Source organism: Myxocyprinus asiaticus, chromosome 2 (assembly GCF_019703515.2).
Source record: "Myxocyprinus asiaticus isolate MX2 ecotype Aquarium Trade chromosome 2, UBuf_Myxa_2, whole genome shotgun sequence".
Classification (NCBI taxonomy): Eukaryota; Metazoa; Chordata; class Actinopteri; order Cypriniformes; family Catostomidae; genus Myxocyprinus; species Myxocyprinus asiaticus.
Window position 1 is genome coordinate 62862118 of NC_059345.1, and position 23964 is coordinate 62886081.

General features: G+C 42.5%; 1 protein-coding gene across 7 annotated transcripts in view; it reads right to left on the reverse strand.

Annotated features, from left to right (window-relative positions):
• intu (inturned planar cell polarity protein) overlaps positions 1-23964 on the reverse strand; it is a 76943-nt gene that overhangs the window by 40670 nt on the left and 12309 nt on the right. For all 7 annotated transcript variants that reach the window (XM_051718487.1, XM_051718504.1, XM_051718471.1 and 4 more), the window contains one exon: positions 7677-7883. In XM_051718487.1, the coding sequence (XP_051574447.1) occupies positions 7677-7883 (207 nt within the window). The remainder of the gene's footprint in view (positions 1-7676; positions 7884-23964) is intronic.

Consider the following 23964-nt stretch of genomic DNA (forward strand, 5'->3'; position numbering starts at 1 on the left):
GGGGAAGTACACATATGGAATGATACCACAGGAGGACCCTATCTACAGAGAGGGTATGCAGCACAGTGGCCGAGACAGAGAAAGCTCTGATGAGGGGAAACACAGGTTTCACCTAAGCGTGAAACCGAACAGTGGAAACTCATCATACGGGATTACCAAAGGGGAATCACCATGCATGGAGCACTGAGCCCAAGCACACGGGCTCACCTGAAAAGGGGAATACCATGAGTACTGGGCCTGGTGGCGTTACTCCTCCGCCGACAGTGCTAAAGAATTAAAGAGGCATGCAGAGTTCACCGGTACAGGGAACTGTTGTGGACAAAAAGCGCACATTATCACCTTTGAAAATGGGGAAAGGCACAATGCAAGCGGTACACCCAACCGGCCGCCCGGTCTACCTGCTGTTACCGCGTAACACTCTGGTCGAAACCGGGTCTATGCGTAGGTTTTAAAACCTTGCAAAGGTATTGGGCATAGCCCAACCCGCAGCTCTGCATATGTCTGCTAGAGAGGCCCCCCTTGCCAGTGCCCAGGACGATGCAACGCCTCTAGTGGAGTGCGCCCAGACGCATACTTGCGTAGCCCCCGAGGCCAGCTGTGCGCCAAGGCATCCATGCCGAGGGGGGCCTCGGACAGGGAGTACCACAGGGGGCAGTGAGAGGAGTCTTGGGAGGCGAACAGGTCTACCTGTGCCTCCCTGAATCTCTCCCAAATCAGCTGCACTACGTGGGGGTGGAGTCTCCACTCCCCGCAGAGCGTTACCTGCCGTGAGAGCACGTCCGCACGGTTGAGGGTGCCCGGAAGGTGAGTGGCTCGGAGAGACTTCAAGTTCTGCTGACTCCAAAGGAGGCGGCGGCGGGCGAGTTGCGATATGCGACGCGAGTGTACGCCGCCTTGTCGATTTATGTCCGCTATGGTCGCTGTGTTGTTGGTTCGGACCAACACATGCTTGCCCTGAATCAACGGCCGGAGCTGCCTCAGGGCCAGCGATACTGCCAGCAACTCTAAGCAGTTGATGTGCCAATGGAGTCAGGGACCCGTCCAGAGCCCCGACACTGCCTGCCCATTGCACATGGCACCCCAGCCCGAGTTCGAGGTGTCCGTCGTGATCAGGGCAGGGTGGAGGTTTCCACTTCAGCCCGATGTTCGCAGCCGCCCGGGCAAGCACGGCTGCCATCTCAGCGTCCGCCTCATCCTGTGCTCTACCACTCGTGGGCAAGAGCTCAGAAGATTCGTCCGCTTCCGATAACAGAAGCCCACCCTCCGATGCTGCGACCGAAAGCTCATCCTCGTCGCGAGCCGCAAACGACACATTAAACCCGCCCTGAGGCAGACTGCCTGCATCGCTCGACAGCTTGTCCGGACAGAACAGGCATGCTGGGGGATGGGAGGTCTGTGGGTGCTAAGCCGGTGGAATACTTATACTTAACGCTCCCATGTCCACATCCAGATCTCCCATGGTGCTTGCCAACCCGGCCGGCTGAGCGTCAGCCCAGGACGGATCGGGTTGGGGAGCAGCTGCGGTGGCTCCTTGCTTCATGAAGAAGGAAGTGAGCCACGACCGCAACGTTCTCATGGGCATGTTCTCGCAATGAGAACAACCCTTCCATGAAAGCCGCCTCGGCGTGCTGGCGCCCCAGACACTCGAGGCAGATTTCATGGGTATCCGGATGGGGAGAGATAACGGCCACATCCAGTAGCGCAAACACGGAAGGACATCTTTAAAAAGACACCAAGCGTTTGCGCGAGCTCTTTAAGAAGGAAATATAAATAAAATATTAAATATTAAATAATAAAACAAAATCTTGGGTAGGCCTAGCCCACCTTTGTCAATCGGCCAATGCAGCTTACTAAAATGTAATCTGGGGCGCTTACCATTCCAGATGAAGGACTTCACTATACTCTCAAATTTCTTGAAATAAGAGAGGGAGACATCTATAGGGAGAGACTGTAGCATGTAGTTAAATTTTGGAATACAGTTCCTTTTAATAACATTAACCTTCCCAATCATTGATAAATGTAAAGAAGCCCACCTGTCAACATTGCTCGAAAACCTTTTTATTAAAGGGTCAATATTAACTCTAAATAAATCAGACAAATTTGTTGGAATAAAATACCCAAATACTTAATGCCCTGTTTGGGCCACTGGAAGGTGCCTGGCTGGAAGGCCGTTACTGGACAGTACGCTGTCAGAGCCAAAGCTTCAGATTTAGACCAGTTGACTCTCAGTATCCCGAGAATTTGGAAAAGGAATTAATAATTCTGTGGAGGCACAGCACAGATCTAGTAGGGTCAGAAACGAATAATAAAATATAATCTGCATAAAGCAGAAGCTTATGCGCCACACCTCCCGCCATCACCCCTGGAAAATCATCCTCCTTTCTTATCGCGGCTGCTAATGGTTCCAGGGCAAGACAGAACAATAATGGGGAAAGAGGGCAATCCTGACGGGTGCCCCTATCCAGAGTAAAATAATCTGAAATTAATCCATTTGTTTGTACCGCTGCTACAGGGTGTCTATAAAGTAACTTGATCCAACCAATAAATGTACTCCCAAACCCATACATTTCCAAAATCTTATAAAGATAATCCCATTCTACCATACCAAACGCCTTTTAGGCATCAAGTGAGATGGCAGCGACCGGAGACTGATCATTCGCCACTGACCACATGATATTGATGAAATGCCTAATGTTATCAGAAGAGCTATGGCCCCGAATAAACCCCATCTGATCTATATGTATAAGAGATGTCATAACTTAATCGGTTAGCCAAAAGTTTTGACAACATTTTTACATCTAGCTGGATCATGGAAATTGGATGGTAACTTTTACACTCGCTTGGATCTTTGTCCTTTTTAAGAATCAGACTGATCCGGGCTTGTGTCATGGTTGGCGGAAGCTTTCCATTCTTTAATGATTCCGTATAAACTTCTAACAAAAGTGGAGCCAGTTCTGTAGCATAAGATCCAAAAAATTCAGTGGCAAAACCATCTGGCCCCGGAGCCTTGCCTGTAGGTAAGGCCTTAATTACCTCGCCAAGCTCCTCCAAGGTTATTTCTGAATCAAGAAACATTTTTTTGCTCAGTCGTCAATTTAGAGAGTTCTAATGGTTCCACAAAGTTTCTAATATCTTCATCAGTAGACGAAGACGTGGAATTATAAAGATCAAGACAGAATTCTTTAAAGGCATTATTAATATCAATGGCTGAGGTAAAAATTTCACCACCAGCATATTTCACTGAGGGAATGGTAAAAAAAAGACTCTCTCTGTTTTATATATCTAGCCAAAAGTTTTCCTGCTTTGTCTTTGTCTTGCCCTGAATAACCAAAACTCCACTTTCCGTGACAAAATAGTATTATATCTGTATTTCAATTGGGTCAAATCTCTGAGGCCATTAGATGACATTCAGCACTTCAGCTCTGCCTCTGCACTTTTAATATTCCCTTCCAACTCCACGAGTTCTTGTGCTTTGGAGTTTTTGATAAATGAAGCATACTGTATGATCTGACCCCTAAGAACTGCCTTAAGTGCCTCCCAAGCCACGCCCACAGAGGATACTGAGGACCAGTTGGTTTCCATATAGACATTGATTTCAGTCTTTAGCATTTGTTGGAAATCAGGATTTTGCAAAAGGGATACATTAAAGCTCCAGCTGTAGTATTTCTTTTTCTCCATATGTGACAACACCTCCAAACTCACCAGGGCGTGATCTGAGACTAAAATGTTTCCAATTGAGCAATCGACAACAGATGGAATGAGGGACTTGGATATAAAAAATAAAAAAAATCTATTCTTGAATAAATCTTATGGACTGATGAAAAGAATGTATAGTCTCTACCAGATGGGTTTAAAAGTCGCCAAATATCTGCAAGACCAAGATTTTTACACATCCTGTGAAGCGTCAATGTTGCTCTAGGGGGCTTACACTTTTGCTTCACTATGATCAAGGATTGAGTCCATCAAAAGATTAAAGTCTCCTCCCAATATTATATCATGAGGGGTGCCAGCGGCTTGCAACATCCCTTCAAGATCTATAAAAAAAAGCCCTGATTATCAGCATTAGGTGCATAAATATTAGCCAAAATCAACCTTTGCCCCTGAATTTCTGCTAAAACCATAATGACTCCTCCTAATTTATCTTTAATCTGTTTGAGACATTTGAATTGTAGATGCTTATTTTATCAATGTAATGACCCCCCTGCTTTTACTTGAACCAGCACTAAAGAAAACATGTCCACCCCATATCTTCCCAAATTTTTCAGCTTCCTGTGAAGAAAGATGAGTTTCTTGAAGAAACACAATTTCATATTTCTTACGCTTAAGAAAAGAAATAACCTTCCTTCTTTTTATGGGGTGCCCCAACCCATTCACATTCCACATGGAGAAAGATAACCCACTCATATTAACATTTGACATTTTGATATAACAGAAAAAATAAATTGTGCGTCAAAGACAAGATTACAAAGACCACATTTCAACATCAGAGCAACAATCAAACCCCGAAGTCCCCCCGAACAAAACAAACAGAAAAAAGAAAAACATGCACATTAACCCTGTGCACGAAAGCACTCTAAACTCAAAAGGTCCATGTATGCCTACAAGAGCCCCCGTGACAACTTTGCCATCGGATTGCTCAATTTTGCCTCACAAATTTGTGAGGCAAAATTACATAACAGAAAATACTTTGTAAAACAGACCCCAGCCAATAGGGATGTGTAGATTCATTCACAGAACTGTCTCGAAGGTGTGTTCCTCCACAAAACAAATTCCAGCCGATATAAAGCCATTCAGTTTCCTCGGACAGACAAACAAGTGTTCAGTGAGCCGGCTGTTTATCAGTGCAGCAAATGATGTAATCATTCCAATGTCCCGCAAAAATACTCCACAAAACAAACTCAAGCCAACAGGAGGCATAAGCACAAAGAAAAAACGGATTCATCCGCAATTGTACCAAAGCAGTGTCACCCCACAAAACAAGCTCCAGCCGCCAGGCGGAACCAGCACAAAAAGAAACAAAACAGGCGTCCCGGTTGCTCGGATGGTCAAGAGTCAAATTCAAGAGTCAAAAAAAGAGGCCACGTAAAAAAATACACCATGACATCATTTGTGTGGGCATGCAGATATTTTGCGGTCATCCATAGTGTCCATTCTCAATCTAGCCGGAAGCTTCAGTGTAAAAGCGATCTTCCATCAATACAAAAGTCCCTTGTAGTGTCATTCCACAAAGCAAACTCCAGCCGCTAGGCGGAGCCAACACAAAAAGGAACAAAAATGATGCCCAGCTTCCTTAGACAGTCGAGTCAATATACAGCGAGTCAATCCATTCACATGAGAAACACCCAATGGTTTACTCACCCATTGTTTCTATGAAGGACAGTGCTTGCTTGGGGCATAAAAAGCTTTCCTTTACTCCTTGTGTAACACGAGATCTTTATAGGATGATCTCAGAAATTTGGCCAGAATTGATCGAGGCCTGTCTCCCTCCATGGTTCTCTGAGCCGTAACTCTATGAGCTCGCTTGATTTCCAGCTTATGGCTTGTTTGTCAAGCAGACTCGGGAAGAGCCCGTCTAGGAATTTCACCATATCTCTGCCTTCTTTGTCCTCAGGAATCCCAACAATTCAGACCTTGTTTCGGCAGTTACGATTCTCCATGTCTTCTAGCTTTTCCCAGAGACGCTCCAAGTCTGCCTTGGTCACTAATGGGTTAGCAGCTAATTCCCTCTCCGATGACTCCAGATAATTGATCCATTTCTCAACATCCGCCATTCTTGTAACCATCTCAGTGAATTTCGTCTCCATGGCAGTGATTGATCGACGTATTACAGTATGATCCTCCAAATCAGCAACGACCTTCGTCAGTATTGCCTACACGTTCATTAATTGATGCCAAATTTCCTGCACTTCACTGACCAAATTGACTCCCGGGCTTGCGGCCTGCTGCTCAGGGGCTTCAGCTTGAGCACGTAAGTGTTTTTTAATACCTCCAGAGCATGAGGATTTTGAATTCTTTGACATATTGTCTTCCTAGAACAGTTAAGAATCAGGGTGTATCGAATCTCACTGGTTTATGACACAAAAAGTATTAAAACTAGCAAAGCGCACAGAGCTCGCCGTTCAAGCGTCCAAACCTCACATGGCACCACGTGACCCTCGCAAATGTTTTCAAAGAGCTTACTTTTTAGAGAAATGTCCTCTAGCCTGATCAAACTGTTTGGCCATAATGACCATTGTTATGTTTGAAGGAAAAAGGGTGAGGCTTGCAAGCCGAAGAACACCATCCCAACCGTGAAGCATGGGGGTGGCAGCATCATGTTGTGGGGTGCTTTGTTGCAGGAGAGGCTGGTGCACTTCACGAAATAGATGGCATCACGAGGAAGGAAAATTATATTGATATATTGAAGCAACATCTAAAGACTTCAGCCAGGAAGTTAAAGCTTGGTGGCAAATGGGCCTTCCACATAGACAATGACCCAAAGCATACCTCCAAAGTTGTGGAAAAATGGCTTAAGGACAACAAAGTCAAAGTATTGGAGTGGCCATCACAAAGCCCTGATCTCAATCCAAAATTTGTGGGCAAAACTGAAAAAGCGTGTGCAAGCAAGGAGGTTACACCAGTTCTGTCTGGAGGAATGGGCCAAAATTCCAGCAACGTATTGTGAGAAGCTTGTGGAAGGCTACCCAAAACGTTTTGACCCAAGTACCAACATTTTAAAGGCAATGCTACCAAATACTAACAAAGTGTATGTAAACTTCTGACCCACTGGGAATGTGATGAAAGAAATAAAAGCTGAAATAAATCATTCTCTCTACTATTATTCTGACATTTCACATTCTTAAAATATAGTGATCCTAACTGACCTAAGACAGGGAATGTTTTCTATGATTAAATGTCATGAATTGTGAAAAACTGAGTTTAAATGTACTTGGCTAAGGTGTATGTAAGGTGACTTCAACTGTACATACACACACACATATACACATATACACACACACACACATATATATATATATATATATATATATATATATATATATATATATATATATATATATATATATATATATACACACACACACACACACATACAATATATTATTTTACATAAGTATTTATACATCATGGTAGTATAATATAGTACCATCTTTTTTTGCATTGCAGTAATGAGAATCGGGGGCTAAAATGGGCATAACTCTCATGAAAATAATGTCACAATGTAAAAAATCTTGTAATAAAAATTGCCCTAAAAATCGGCTTCAATTTTCTACAGGCAGAATACAATTTCATTGATTCTGGAATAAAACAGGACCAGGACATTTTCTTTCATAAAAAAACAAACAAAAAAACAACAACTGGATAATAGTGTCAAATACCAAATACCCACTTGATTGCTTTTGTGAGGCTTGCTTTGAATATGATCTAAGTTATTTTTTGGTACAGACTGGACAAACTTTGTAGGAACCACTGAGTAATTTAGTTGAAAATGGCCAAAAGACATGCCAGACATTGAACACTTGTCTAAAACCAACAGATACAATATGTGCCTACGTACCATATGTCATTGGCCCCTACACTGCAGATCATTAAAAGGAATAGCGAAGCAAATTTTTACCTAAAATGTATGTACTGAGAGAAAGTGAAAATGCAGTTCTTTTGCAGACAAACAGACTGACCTCCTCTTGTGGCGACTCAGACTCCAGTTTAAGTGAGAGGAACATCACTATGTGTGGTATATGTGCTATAGACATCTGGAGCTCAACTGTGTCCTCCCCCCACAGCAGTCTGACCAGCTGACTGACCGGGGGAGATGCTTTCAGTCTGGGTACTGCAGAGTCTACAAGGCTCCCAACTGGACCAACAGTCTCCAAAGTTAGTCTCACCTGAGAAAGAAAGAGAAATATTCTGAAATACTTACTGTGCTACATATTTTAAAAAAATATTTATTGTAAAGGGGTTTGGAGAACAGATGAAACAGGGGAATATTCACTGTGTGATCTGGACATGCAAAAATGCTGCTGACTCTATTGGAAATTTGTGGCTGTACGAAGCACACTGGAATCAGAGCCAATCAGATTACATCTTCCCAGACACTCTTCAAAACCAAGATTGCTTCTTTTCTGCTCTGTCACACAGTACACTTTAAAACAACTTTTAATGTCCATCAAACACTTGGAAGTGTAAAATTTACTTCTTTTGAATTGCAGTCTATTAAAAATTTGTAGTAAAATTCATCACCCTGCATGGAAATTGAGCTAGTCTTGCGTAGTCAGACCCTGACTTTGACTAAAACGGCAAAAGGACTGATACTTGATCGATTGCGCAGAAAACACATGGAAAGTCCTTGTGGAGCACAAAAAAAAAAAAACGCAGTACAGACAAGGCCCTCTTTACACCTGTTATTAAAATGTGTTTTGGGTGACCCGATCACAAGTGGACAAGCAAGACATCACCATTTACACTTGGTCATTTAAAGCTGGTCTGTTAAGTTCTTGTGCATGTCCATGTATTCACTTTTTCAAATGTTCTGATCAGACAGTTATTTTTTCATAAGCATTTACAATACAAGCCCCATATGGTCACATGCATTTTCGATCACTCTTGGCCAATTCCAAATGTGGTTGAGAAGGACAAATCTCAAAATATTTCGAACCCAGTTTACATCTGCCTTAAGCGTCACCCTGTTTTAAATGGACTGCCCAAAATGCACCTATACCTGGTGTAAACGGGACCTACAGTGGCAAGAAAAATTATGTGAACCCACTGAATTACCCACATTTCTGCATTAATTATTCATCAAATGTGGTAAAATCCTAATAATAGACAAACACAATCTGCTTGAAGTATTGACAAACAAATAATTGCAGTTTCATGTTTTTATTGAACATGTTGTTTAATTATTCACAGTCCATTCTGGAAAAAGTCTGTGAACCCTTGTATTTAATAACTGGTAGAACCTCCTTCAGCAGCAATAACCTCCACCAGACGTTTCCTGTAGCTGTTGATCAGCCTTGTATTTCACAGAGGAGAGATTTTTCACAATTCCTCCCTACAAATTTGTTTCAGTTCATTAATATTCTGGATTTCTTGCATGAATAGCCCTCTTCAGGTCATGCCGCAACATCTCAATTGAGTTAAGGTCTGGACTCTGACTTGACCATTCCAAAACACATTTTCATCCTCTTTAACCATTCTGTTGTTGATTTGCTTGAGTGTTTTGGGTCATTGTCTGTTGAATCACCAAATTGTTAGATGACAGACCACTACCCTGACATTCTCCTGTAAAATCTCTTGATAGACTTTTTAATCATTGTTCCCTCAAATGACTACAAGCTGCCCAGGCCCTGATGTAGCAAAGCAGCCCCAAACCATGATGCTTCCTTCACCATGCTTCACAGCTGGGATGATGTTTTGGTGTGCAGTGTCTTTTTTCCTCCAAATATTATGTTGTTTGTTTCTGCCAAAAAGTTCAATTTTGTTCCATCTGTCCATAGAACATTATTCCAGAAGCTTTGTGGAGCATCAAGGTGGTCTTTCGCAAACTTGAGATGTGCAGAAATGTTTTGTTTGGAGAGCAGTGGTTTCCTCCATGGTGTCCTCCCATGAACACCATTCTTTTTCAGTGTTTTTCATATATTTGACACATGAACAGAGAATTTAGCAAGTTTCTGTAGACCTTTTGCTGTTACCTTTGGGTTGTTTTTCACTTCTATCAGCACTGTCCTAACAAAACGGACAAACTACATCTCACCCACACAAACAAGGACTTTTCAACCTCTGCTGCCTTGTGCTTCACAGAAACCTGGCTGAGTGAAGCCATTCTGGACAGCGCGTTACATCTGCCAGGCTTCCAGCTGTTCAGAGCGGATCGCATCACGGAGTTAACGGGGAAAACGAGAGGCGGTGGAACATGCTTTTATATCAATGAAAGTTGGTGCACAGATGTAACAATGTTAAAGAGGATGTGCTGTCCTAATTTGGAAGCGCTCTTTATTAACTGTAAGCCTTTCTACTCGCCGCGGGAGTTTTCTTCGTTTATTCTGGTGAGTGTGTATATCGCACCAAACGTGTGTTTGAACACAGCGCTGCAACAGCTGACTGATCAGATCACAGACATGGAACAACAATACCCGGACTCAGTTATTATTATTCTTGGGGATTTTAACAAAGCAAATCTCACACGTGAACTGCCCAAATACAAACAGCACATCACATGCCCCACCAGAGACAGGAACAAACTGGATCATTGTTACACAACAATAAAGGATGCATATCGCTCTGTCCCTAGAGCAGCTTTGGGACTCTCTGATCACTGTCTGGTTCATCTTCTTCCAACCTACAGGCAGAAATTAAAATCAACCAAGCCAGTAGTAAGGACTATAAAGAGATGGACCAATGAAGCAGCACGGGAACTACAAGCCTGCTTCAATTGCCCGGATTGGAGTGTTTTTGAGGCTGCAGCCACAGACCTGGATGAGCTCACAGATACTGTTACATCATATATCACTTTCTGTGAGGATATGTGCATTCCTACTAGGACTTATTTACAGTTCAACAACGAAAAACCATGGTTTACAGCAGAGCTCAGGCAGCTTCGTCAGGACAAAGAGGATGCTTACATGGGTGGGGATAAAGTCTTGTACAATCAGGCCAGGAACACACTGAATAAGGGAAATCAGAGTGGCTAAAAGGAGATACTCTGAGAAGCTGAAAAACAAGTTTTCAGGTAACGACCCTGTATCAGTGTGGAGTGGCATGAAACAACTCACAAATTACAGGACTCCTACCCCCAACCCTGTAGGGAACCAACAACTGGCTGACAACCTGAATGTGTTCTACTGCAGATTTGAAAGGCCCAATCTCACACCCCACACCCACTCTGACCTTCACTTCACACAAACACCAACACCTCCTGCAACCCCCCTCCTGCTACTCAACCTGCACTTAAGATCTGTGAAGATAATGTGAGCTGAGTCTTTTGGAAACGAAAGACGAGGAAGGCTTCAGGACCAGATGGCGTCTCACCAGCGTGTCTTCGATCCTGTGCTAACCAGCTGGCCCCCATCTTCACACAGATATTCAATAGATCACTGGAGCAGTGTGAAGTCCCATGCTGCTTCAAATGCTTAATCATTATTCCTGTCCCAAAGAAACCAAAAATCACAGGACTTAATGACTACAAACCTTTCGCCCTGACGTCTGTGGTCATGAAGCCATTTGAGAGACTGGTTTTGGCCCACCTGAAGAACATCACTGGACCCTTTCTAGATCCCCTTCAATTTGCTTATCGAGCAAACAGGTCTGTGGATGATGCAGTCAACATAGGATTGCATCATATCCTGCAACATCTGGACAGACCAGGGACATATGCAAGGATCCTTTTTGTGGACTTCAGTTCAGCTTTCAACACCATCATCCCAGCTATTCTCCAGACTAAATTACACCAACTCTCTGTTCCCACGTCTATCTGTCAGTGGATTACCAGCTTTCTGACAGACAGGCAGCAGCTTGTGAGACAGGGGAAACTCACTTCTAGCACCTGTACAATCAGCACTGGTGCCCCCCAGGCTCTTCTCCCTCTACACCAATGACTGCATTGCCAAGGAGCCTTCTGTCAAGCTCCTGAAGTTTGCAGACGACAAGCGTTTGAACACGCTCAAAACGGTGGAGATCATTGTGGACTTTAGGAGAAACACCCCAACACTGACCCCCCTCACCATTCTAAACAGCACTGTGGCAGCAGTGGAGTCATTCAGGTTCCTGGGCACTACCATCTCACAGGACCTGAAGTGGGAGACCCACATTGACTCCATTGTGAAAAAGGCCCAGCAGAGGTTGTACTTCCTTCGCCAGCTGAGGAAATTCAACCTGCCACAAGCACTGCTGATACAGTTGTAGGGCTTTACCGGTTGTTTAGATCAGTGTTACTATCAGAAATAATTAATAATTATTTCTGTAGTTATTAATCAATATTTAAATTAATTAATTGGATCTAACTCATTAAAACCTCATATGGGACTCCAGTAAATGTAGTGTGCTACGTTTAGGAGCAAGTTTGGGGCTCGTAAAAGTCCTGCGTTATTTGACTCTTTAATGGATGAACTCAGTTTCTGTCTCACCCGCGATGGTGAAATCGCACAACAATCCAATTTGGTTGGACCACAATACAGCAAAAAAATTCGTGATAATTAATACCCTGTGTATTAATAATGAGCGGACATGGCGATCTGTAAACTGTACAAGCAAAAAACCTTGAAACACAAGAATAACATGCTATAATATTCTATCTCTGCCCAGACTAACCTCTTACTTGAATCGCATGAGGACACAGGTAGAATGTGTTTTCCTCCGTCCTTTAACTTTGACCCGGTTCCTTGAGGCTTGTGTGATGACGGGAGGCCGTTTCCTCGCGCTGTCGGCGGGCGGTACGGCTGCTGATTCTCGGCGGGCTGGTGGTGAACTCAGAAATGTCGACTTGATTGAAGATGGAAGAGAAATCTTTAATCTCTTCACTTCTGTAGGCCAACGGATGAAGATGCGAATTGCTCAGCGGTCTCCTTCGGATCCGTTAGAGTGTTCGGTTGAACACAGAGTAATCTCAACTCGTCCAGCGAGATGGAGATTGTATGGCTACAGTTTCAAGTCGAACATTACTTCCTTATGCCACGAGGCTGCACCGGAGAGCAGCAAAAAGCTACGTGCGTATTTGGTGAACTAAGTCACTGGAAGCAACTCTGGAAGCATTTCAGAATTATTTGAAGTCCTGATGATGTCATGTTTGAGGGACGTTCTGTGGTGTGCCTCATCCAATAGGAGTTGAGAGCTCGATCCTTTAGAGGGCAAGGCTTCATGGATCTGTAGTCTGTTTTGGACTCCCTTTGTTTGATTTTGGCGCGATTTTTATCAGTAAAATTTACGACTTAAAAGGTGGGGGCTTGAATTATGTTTTTATGACTGTTAGGCCTGCCTTTGTCTTCTATCTGAACACATGAGGCCCAACATTCCCCCCTTTGTTCTGAAGAGTTGGTTGTTGTCCAGCATCTTTAGAGCAACTGAAGGGCCGAACAGTTCTTGTCGGTTCACAGTAACCTGTGGGTTACGCCATCCATGTATTCCTGATAGGAAAGAGAAATGGTTGCACAGTCCATACAGTTCATTAGAGTTCACAGAGGTTTTATCGTCTGGACAGAGATTGAGGCACATCTGGGCATAGAACTTCTAGCTAATTCTAAAACTACATTCATCACACATAAACATTTCAAGTTACTGGAAGGCACAGCATTAACCATAACACAATCCTTTGTTGTTCTTTGATCATAACACAAAATCAAAGTAGAACCTGACATTGGTTACTAGGAACAAAATGTTAGAGGAAAGGAGGGTTAAAGGTTAAAAGGCTTATCCTTGGAAATGATGGAGTTAACCTGTGTGATGGGCTCAGACTGGTGTATAAAACGCTGCTGTATGAGAAGTGAGTCCAGTCTGGCCTGTAGGTGTTGAATGTACCTGTACATGGCGTGTGCAATAATTGCGATGATCTAACCACTAAGGAGGAGTGATTGTTTCTGCGTCATGATTGTTGACGTTGAGATGATGGAGGACAATATCGTCAGTGTGCATGATGGCTCTTTGGGGAACCATTAAGAACACCGTTTGGTTTGGTAGCCTTAGTTTAGTGGCCTTAGCTTAGTGGCTGTATCATGGCAGTCGTATGACTTCAGTGGCTGGTGTTAACGAGCCAGCAACTGCCTGCTCGCTCTACCTTTGTCTCTGTTCCTTCATCTTTGATGGACATGCTACTATGACACTTGTTCATGGAATTCGGCTCTTTGGCCGCAGAGGTTGTTAGTCACCTCTCTAACAAAGGGGTTGCGTTTTGACAAACCCAATAAATGTACTTTGTCTTGGTACACATGTTTAGGTTAGGGATAAGGTAGAGCGAGGGGTCCTCATCATGGTAGGTGAGTGTTGGTGGTGTTTTGAGGTGAATGTGTGCATTACCTCTCTGAAAACCAACATTAAATACAGATTTTAGTCTATATATATTCTGCCTATGATGGTAGATTGAGGATAAATCCTATTTTGAGGTTCTGAGGATTTACATGGATTGGAATTTCAATGCCAAAACTATATGCCATGTGTATCTGTGAAGGTTGCACATGGAGATAGTAGCAGATCTAAGGATTTGTTCGACAAGGTCTAGGGAGACCAGGTAAGCTGGAATCCTTCCACCACTCAGACTGTTGACTGAGGAACTAATTTCCCTGAGGAGGTCCCGCATTAGATCTCTAACGATACAGGCATAAGTTGTTTTCTCTGACAAAGTCCCTAAAGCGTGCAAAGTGTTATTGATAAGAACGGATTGCAAATTTACAGTGACTATAGTACCCTGAAGGGTTTTACCCAGGCCCTGTAATTGTTCTTATTGGAGTCGTCGTCTCTGCTGGATTTTTGGACGATGGCGACGTGTGTATCTGAAGCTGGCGAACTGTTTTCTGGACCAAGTGGTCTCGGTATGTCAACCTGAGCCCACGTGTCCACGACGGCAGTCAATGAGCGGAGCCAATCGGTTCAGTAGGTCCTGGCCAACTAACGGTGGTTCCGTATTAATGGGACATATGTAAACAGGGTATGTTAGCATCATCCCTTGAAAGGTGTCAATCCAGGCCCGTTTTGTGATAGACGACCTATCTTGCGTGTAGCTTGTGACGCTTACATTGCAGGTCTCTGTCTATAATGGTTTGCCAAGGGAAAGCTTTGCTCTAGCCACCTCTGCGAAGGTGTTGGAACCCATTAGACTATTTCGGAACCGGTGTCGAGTAGTGCATGGGAGCGGAATGACCCATGTGTCAGGCGTTGCCCTTACGGTACAGATTGCCCAAGAAGGTCAGAAAAGGAGGGTGTGGCATGTTAGGAGTGACTGTTTTGGGGAGCAACTTGGACACTGTTCCCCTTTTCCCGACCTACAAAGTAAACTTTGGCGTTAACGGGAGGGGGTACATCGTCTAGTCATACTGACGGGGTTTCAGTGCCGTGTTCCTTTGAGGAGGTCGACAGACCTGGTGAACAACGGAGCACGTCAAGCTTAGTTACTAACTCAGTCAAGCGTCTCCTAATATCCTCCATTTCCTCTCTCAAATCTTGTTCTCTGAGGGTATTTGAAACCTTGCCTACCCACTCACCTTCTTGTTTGGGTTTTCATTCGAAACGTGCATTTCCTTTCGGCCGGCGAACGTTTTGTTGTTTAGGCCTGCCGTGACCCTGGGGGTGTGTCTGGTCACCACCCCCCTGGTTCTGTTGCCTACCCTGCTGGTGGGGTGATCGGCGCCTCTGGGGTCCTGTTCTAGCATTCACCTTAACGTGAGGCGTTTTGTTGCCTTCAAACGCTAGGTCTGCATATGAGGCTTGGATCCCCAGGGCTCTGGCGTCGCCTTCATGCCCTCGGGCAGGCGCACGCGTGTCTCCCATGCCAGTTGCGCGTACTTTCTGATTTCCTGCATGGTGGGGTTGCCCATTCTGCAGTGCATTGTGACATCATATCTTTGAGCCGCTTACACCACTCTGGGTTTGAAAATAATTGTTCCCCCTCCGTGGTGTGGAATCAGTCAGTTTGAAACGCACGGTGGCATGACTGAAAACTGACTGAGGAGGGCAACTATAAGGAGGGGCACCTGCATCCAACCAGCAGGCCGCTGGAGGATTTTGAAAGGTGTCTTGGAGGACGAAGTCAGAGACTGTACCACTAGGGGCAGCTCGGTTCCTAGCACGTGTTCCTGGGTTTCTCAGGGGCACATTTCTATGCATAGCGCTAAAAAGGGGGCCCTCTTCTAAGTCAGATGTTGTGCTGTGTGTTTCAGCTGCACTTACCTGATCAGACTCTACTTTTAGCTGGGCAGCTTGAAGCTGCCTGCGCAGGGCTTCGTTTTCCTCCTGCATCCGGGCATTATCTTCCTGTGCCTGGACTTTCTCTGCTTGAGTGCACCTAATTTCTTGGTGCAGGCTGAGATTTTCCCTCTGCACTGCATTGTAGCTGCTCTGCAGCTGGGCGAGCTGGGCCTGGTGCTCGGCGGTTTGCAGTTGGGTTTTGCGGTGATGAAGAAGGAACATTTGGCCCACTAGGTCCAGGATTGTGCGCATTGGCTTCCCAACCGGGTTGTTGACATAATCAACTAGTTCCTGCAATGCTTCATCACAACGACTAATATTGTAGCCGTTAAGGTTATCTCTCTCCTCTATGGAGAGACGGAGGACAGCAGCAACTACATCTTGCAGTGCTGGGTCGACTAACCTCTGTGGCGCTTTAGCTCCAGTCACGCAGGGCGATTGGTGACTCATTTTATTGGGGCCGTAAAAATTCTTGTGATAGTGGCTCTGACAGCTTGTTGTTTTACAGTTGATATAAGGCTAACACGAAAGCACAGTTGAGAGGCTTCGACCTGTGGCTTACGGGCTACTGTTATGTAATGTGCAAATTTCACTGTGTTCTCTCTTTGGTGGACGTCAATGAAGTGACTTGGCACCTCTCTGTAACATTTAGATGAAAGCATTAGGAGTTAAATAACAACAACAGCAGATTTTAAGCAGACTATAGTAAATTTACCAACCCCTAATTCACTCTTAAGAGCACTTTCACACCACACTGGCTTATGTTTGGCAAGTTTTGAGAAGTAAATAGTCAAACAGAACCAAACTTTGAAGTAAGGATTTCAAGTTATTACTTTGGATTCTTATGCATACACACTGTGACAGAACTGGCACGTAGGATTCCTCACACGGGGCACCAATTATTATGTAGGGCTTTACTGGTTGTTTAGATCAGTGTTACTATCAGAAATAATTAATAATTATTTCTGTAGTTATTAATTAATATTCATGTGTTCAGATAGAAGACAAAGGCAGGCCTAACACGGTTTTACTCAGCAGTCATTGAGTCTGTCCTCTGCACTTAACTGTCTGGTTTGGTTCAGCTATGAAATCAGACATCAGAAGACTACAAAGGACAGTTCGGAGTGCTGAGAGGATTATTGGTTTGACTGCATGAACATCCAGGTCTTTTAGAAATGTTGTGTAGCCTTTTCCAGCTTCACGCATCTCTATAATTCGTACTCTGATATTTGTTTTGATCAGGGCATGGTTCACAGGCTTCTTGAAACGTTCATACTCTGTCAGTACACAGACTGTACTGTTTTTATACAGCAAGGCACCTCTAAAGTCCACACCTAAAACCTCAGCTCTTTGACTGGAACACCTGCCTCCAATTAGCTTTTTTAGAAATCAAAAGCCCAGAGGTTCACATACTTTTTCCAACATGGACTGTAAATAATTAAAAAACATGTTCAATAAAGACATGGAAACTATTATTATTATTATTTTCTTTGTCATTAAGCAGATTGTGTTTGTCTATTATTAGGACTTAGGTGAAGATTAGACAACATTTTATGAACTACTGCAGAAATGCGGGTAATTCCAAAGGGTTCAAATACTTTTCTTGTCACCGTATTTCCCAGGAATGACTAAGAAAACAAAAGAGAATATAAAGTTTGGCTTGAGGATATCTGCTTCACTTGCTACTACATGGCTCAACCGAAACTCTGAATATCATAAAAATATTTAGGGTCTGTTCCAAAACCTAGTGAGCTTCGTCCGGAGCCGGCATTTTTAAGGAATCATAGGTGCTCTACGATGCGAAGGCTGTTCCAAAAGTTAGGTATCTTATTTATGCTGCCTCATAATCTAGTTTTGGCCAAATTCTAAGGAAGCATCGTATGTATCCTTCCCCGGGCAATCCCAGAATGCACTGTGATGACCTCGGTGGAAAAATAATTCAAGATGGCAGATAAAAAGAGAGAAATTTTGATTATAAATATCCTTAAAGAAATGGTTTAATATGATATAAAACTGTCTATTTTACCCAAGATGTGTGCGTACTATGTATATTTATGGACATTAGAGTATTGGGTCGTTCCTCTCGTGTCACCTGTATTGCAGTCAGTTGTGAGTCAAATCTCCCGTGTGCTGCGCGTGAGGAGCGCTATTTAAAGGAGCTCACTATGTTTTGAAACAGACCCTTAATGTCACTTACCTGGCAAACCTCGATAAATCCAGTGGAAATTTCAAAACCGCTCCTTGTGTTAACCAGGAACTTTGTAAACATGACTCTTGTCTCCAGGGAAACTGGAGATAAAAAGTCCAACATAAAAAGTCCTGTGTGCTTTTACTTTTTACTTGCTCCAAACCAGCCAATCAGAGTAAGACTGACTCACTTGAGAAAATGTTTTCCAGTTTTGTGTGCAATATGCATCAGAGATTTAGTGCACAGACTAGTGCCAAGACTTGATTTGAGTGGATTGGTTGACATTAATTGGAATAACGTGCCATTCACACAGAACGTTCATCTGCGCTGTTTTTCAGTTGTTATTCTATCTATGCATTTATTACATGAACGTTTTTGACCTTTGCGACCCCCAAATTACCAACAAGAATATTCAGACTCTTCTCAATCAGTGCACCAGATTTCACAACTTTTTACCATCTGGTTCCGTGAGCTGCCATAGACTCCCAGACAGAAATACAGCAGAATACTATGAAGAAAAACAAGATACAATACAGGTGCATCTCAATAAATTAGAATGTCGTGGAAAAGTTCATTTATTTCAGTAATTCAACTCAAATTGTGAAACTTGTGTATTAAATAAATTCAGTGAACACAGACTGAAGTAGTTTAAGTCTTTGGTTCTTTTAATTGTGATGATTTTGGCTCACATTTTACAAAAACCCACCAATTCACTATCTCAAAAAATTAGAATATGGTGACATGCCAATCAGCTAATCAACTCAAAACACCTGCAAAGGTTTCCTGAGCCTTCAAAATGGTCTCTCAGTTTGGTTCACTAGGCTACACAATCATGGGGAAGACTGCTGATCTGACAGTTGTCCAGAAGACAATCACTGACACCCTTCACAAGGAGGGTAAGCCACAAACATTCATTGCCAAAGAAGCTGGCTGTTCACAGAGTGCTGTATCCAAGCATGTTAACAGAAAGTTAAGTGGAAGGGAAAAGTGTGGAAGAAAAAGATACACAACCAACCGAGAGAACCGCAGCCTTATGAGGATTGTCAAGCAAAATCGATTCAAGAATTTGGTTGAATTCACAAGGAATGGACTGAGGCTGGGGTCAAGGCATCAAGAGTCACCACACACAGACGTGTCAAGGAATTTGGCTACAGTTGTCGTATTCCTCTTGTTAAGCCACTCCTGAACCACAGACAACGTCAGAGGCGTCTTACCTGGGCTAAGGAGAAGAAGAACTGGACTGTTGCCCAGTGGTCCAAAGTCCTCTTTTCAGATGAGAGCAAGTTTTGTATTTCATTTGGAAACCAAGGTCCTAGAGTCTGGAGGAAGGGTGGAGAAGCTCATAACCCAATTTGCTTGAAGTCCAGTGTTAAGTTTCCACAGTCTGTGATGATTTGGGGTGCAATGTCATCTGCTGGTGTTGGTCCATTGTGTTTTTTGAAAACCAAAGTCACTGCACCCGTTTACCAAGAAATTTTGGAGCACTTCATGCTTCCTTCTGCTGACCAGCTTTTTAAAGATGCTGATTTCATTTTCCAGCAGGATTTGGCACATGCCCACATTGCCAAAAGCACCAAAAGTTGGTTAAATGACCATGGTGTTGGTGTGCTTGACTGGCCAGTAAACTCACCAGACCTGAACCCCACAGAGAATCTATGGGGTATTGTCAAGAGGAAAATGAGAAACAAGAGACCAAAAAATGCAGATGAGCTAAAGGCCACTGTCAAAGAAACCTGGGATTCTGTACCACCTCAGCAGTGCCACAAACTGATCACCTCCATGCCACGCCGAATTGAGGCAGTAATTAAAGCGAAAGGAGCCCCTACCAAGTATTGAGTACATATACAGTAAATGAACATACTTTCCAGAAGGCCAACAATTCACTAAAAATGTTTTTTTATTGGTCTTATGATGTATTCTAATTTTTTGAGATAGTGAATTGGTGGGCTTTTGTTAAATGTGAGCCAAAATCATCACAATTAAAAGAACCAAAGACTTAAACTACTTCAGTCTGTGTGCACTGAATTTATTTAATACACAAGTTTCACAATTTGAGTTGAATCACTGAAATAAATGAACTTTTCCATGACATTCTAATTTATTGAGATGCACCTGTAGGTGCCTACACACCTTGGCCCATAATGAACAAGTAGCAGCAAAGTTAGCCCAGGAACGCTGCTGAAATCAATGTATCTGTTTGAGAAAGGGTGCCCATCTGTGCTTTAACAGTCCACAGAATGTCCACAGTCTCCATTCCCATTTGCCTATTTATCATGCAGAACAGAGCACACATAAGCCATAGCAGTAAGTTCCACTGACTACAAGCAGCTGGGTTGCAGCACTGTGCTGGTGTATGCTAGGCAGGATGCAAAAGATCACGAGCATGTTATTAGGGGATGTGGGAAGACCTCCGACCTCATATTCAAAGAATATACAAATATGTTACCTACATACAGTGGGGTCCAAAAGTCTGAGACCACAATGAAAATGTTTTTGTTTTGTTTTTCATTTAAATTTGAAATGGAAATGAGTTTTATTTATTTTTTGTTTTTAATTTAAAACAAAAGACCGATGTAAATCCGATCTGGATTTTCTGATCAGGAACATTTACATTTATTAATTTGGCTGATGCTTTTATCCAAAGCGACTTACAAAAGAGGAATACAACATCATAAGAGGATTAATACTTCATAGAACAGCTTATATGCATGGAATGGAGCAACAGAGAGCGAGAGAGAGTGTTCCGTAATCACTTGGCTCTACTTCAGGTTTTCTATTTCCCGCTCCTTAAACTCTTGTATAACATGGATCATCAGATTGTGCACAAACCTGGCCAGCTTGAGTGCATGCTGTCATTAAAGCAAAGGGGTGCCACAGTAAATACTAAAATATTCATGCAAATTTTGCTTATAATATAATTTGTAATTTGTGAAATAGTATTAAAGGGATAGTTTACCCAAAAATGAAAATTCTCTCATCATTTACTCACCCTCATACCATCCCAGATGTGTATGACTTTCATTCTTTTGCTGAACACAAACAAAGATTTTTAGAAAAAATATCTCAGCTCTATTGGTCTATTCAATGCAAGTGAATGGTCCAGAACTCTGAAGGTCCAAAAAGCATATAAAGGCAGCATAAAAGTAATCCATATGACTCTAGTGGTTAAATCCATATCTTCAGACGTGATATGATAGGTGTAAGTGTGAAACAGTTCAATATTAAAGTCCTTTTTAACTATAAATCTCCACTTTAATTTCCAAATGCACATTCTTCTTCTATTGTTTTTGGTGATTCACATCCTCCATGCATATTGCCACCTACTGGGCAGGTATATAGTAAAAAAGGACTTAAATATTGATCTGTTTCTCACCCAGCAATCATATTGCTTCTTAAGATATACATTTAACCACTGGAGTTGTATGGATTACTTTTATGCTGCCTTTATATGCTTTTTGGACCTTCAAAAGTTCTGGCCACCATTCACTTGCATTTTATGGACCTACAGAGCTAAAATATTCTTATAAAAATCTTTGTTTGTATTCAACAGAAGAAAGAAAGTCATACAAATCTGGGATGGTATGAGGGTAATTGATGAGATAATTTTCGGATGCCACTGAACACTGCAGCATTTCACTCATCCTGACTGAGATATGTTCATAGTTTTTTTTGTTTTTTGTTTTTTTCAGGACTGGACTGTTGATGTCAATGTCCAAGAGAAAGAAGTGAAAATGATGGTTCTGTTCCTGTGGTGTAGTAACTCCAAAGACTGGTCTTCCCATTAAAAGTCAAAAATCAGTCAACACTTGCCTTATAATTACTTAAATCACTGGCCTATGCAAGGCTTATTTTATAGTCTTGGCAAGCTTCACAAAACCTCACAAGAGCGTGGTTTCTCTACCCTAATATCATAATAGCTTTGTCAACCCTTTTTGGTTCTATGAAGAAATTTGCTGTTGGTTCTCATCCTTGAATTCTCCCTCTTTCTTCTCTGCAGAGTAATGGCACTTTTCCTGTGGCCTCCAAAAACCAAGCACTGCTATAACTGCCATCTCTGCTGGGGCGCAAGTACTCTGTAATTTCAGCATTCCCTCAGTTTCAGGCAGTTGGGTGAACGCAGCCAGCTTGAGAAGTGATCAAACGAAAAGCATTCACAGAAATAAGCAGCGTCTACATGCAAAACATCTAAGGGATTTGTGTCCACCTGGCAGAAATCGTAAGTCTCGAAAAGTCTTCCCAAACAAATCTCTCAGATTATCATCAACTGGATGAGTTTCTAGTTCTCGAGTTACAGAGAAACAAGTCTTTTTTACTAGAGCAATTTATGAACTATCTCGTCAACAAGCCACATGAACAGTGCGGGTTGAGTGAAGCCAAAATTTAAGGTTGGGGGTTTGTTCAAATCCCTCATTTTTTCCAATATGTTTCTGGTAATCATATGAGCAATAATAGTGATGCTTGCCTTAGCAAACACCACTAATAAGCATCCCAATAAGTCTGAAAATGCATGAGCCCTTGCAACAGAGCAAAAGGTTTTTCAAGGCTACAAGCAGAAAATTCAGGTGGACTATGAAAACAGAACAACTGTATGGTTCATAATATTTTATAACATTGCTCTTAAGAGACTGCAGGAATTTGTCGACAGCAGTAAAAAATTCAAGCCTGAGGTCAATACAAGGATGAAAGCTAACAAGCAACTGAGCCTATAGCAAAACTGTAAATCTCAGATGCTTTTTTCCACTTTCTAAGACACAAGTGCAGTTTTCCTGCCCACAGGCCTCCCATAAACTCACAAACACTTTAAGCGGAGTGAGGGCACATAAGGGCAATTTTGTGTTTTGGAAACAGAGGTTTTTTTTAAAGGGATTAATCTGACTTAATTGCCTTCAAATGGGACCTTTTTCTTTTTTTTTTTTAAACAATCTAGATGAGCACTTTCTAAAATTTCTTTGGCTTCTGTTCTGTGCATCTCTGTCTGAGTAAAGGCTAGTCTTGCTCAAATGCTTTGTTCTTTTCTTTGAAACTTTGCAGAGTAACAATTATTTTCACAATAACAACAATTTCTGCAAATTGTTCTCAAGAAATTGTTTGATCTTCATCTAAGATACATTAATGAACAAAAACAATCTGTTTTAACTAATAATGCATAAAGTATTGTATTGTTCTTGTACATATTGTATACATCATTCAAACATTCACAGCGTAGGCTTGAAAAGTTTGTGAACCCCAAGGCTATTGGCATCAACAAAAGCTAATTAAAGTCAGGAGTTTGAAAACCTGGCTTCCAATTAATGAAACAAGATTGGCGGTGTGGGTTAGAGCTACTTTGACTAATAAAAAGCACTCAAACATTTAAAATGTTCTATCTACAAGAAGCATCTGCTGACGTTGACCATGCCTTGCAAAAAAGAGATCTAAGAAGACCTACAATCAAGAACTGTTACTTTGCCTAAAGCTGGAAAGGGTTACAAAGTTATTTTGAAGAGCTCAGATATTTATCTGTCCACAGTTAGACAAACTGTCTATAAATGCAGACGATTTGTGGCTACTCTCTCTAGAAATGGCTGTCCAGACAAAGGGCACACCGCAGAATGCTCAGTGAGATAAAAAAAGAACCCTTGAGGGACAGCTAAAGACTTGAAGGAATCATTAGAACCATTTAACATCTCTGTTCATTAGTCTACTATACGGAAAACATTAAACAGGCATGGTGTCCAATGCTGCATGCCTGAAGTTTGCCAAAGACCACCTTGACACTCCACATCGCTACTGGGAAAATGTTTTGTGGACTGATAAAACTCAGTTGAATTGTTTGGGAAGAACATGCAGCACTACGTATGGCATAAAAAATGGCACCACATACCAACATGAAAACATCATCCCAACGGTGA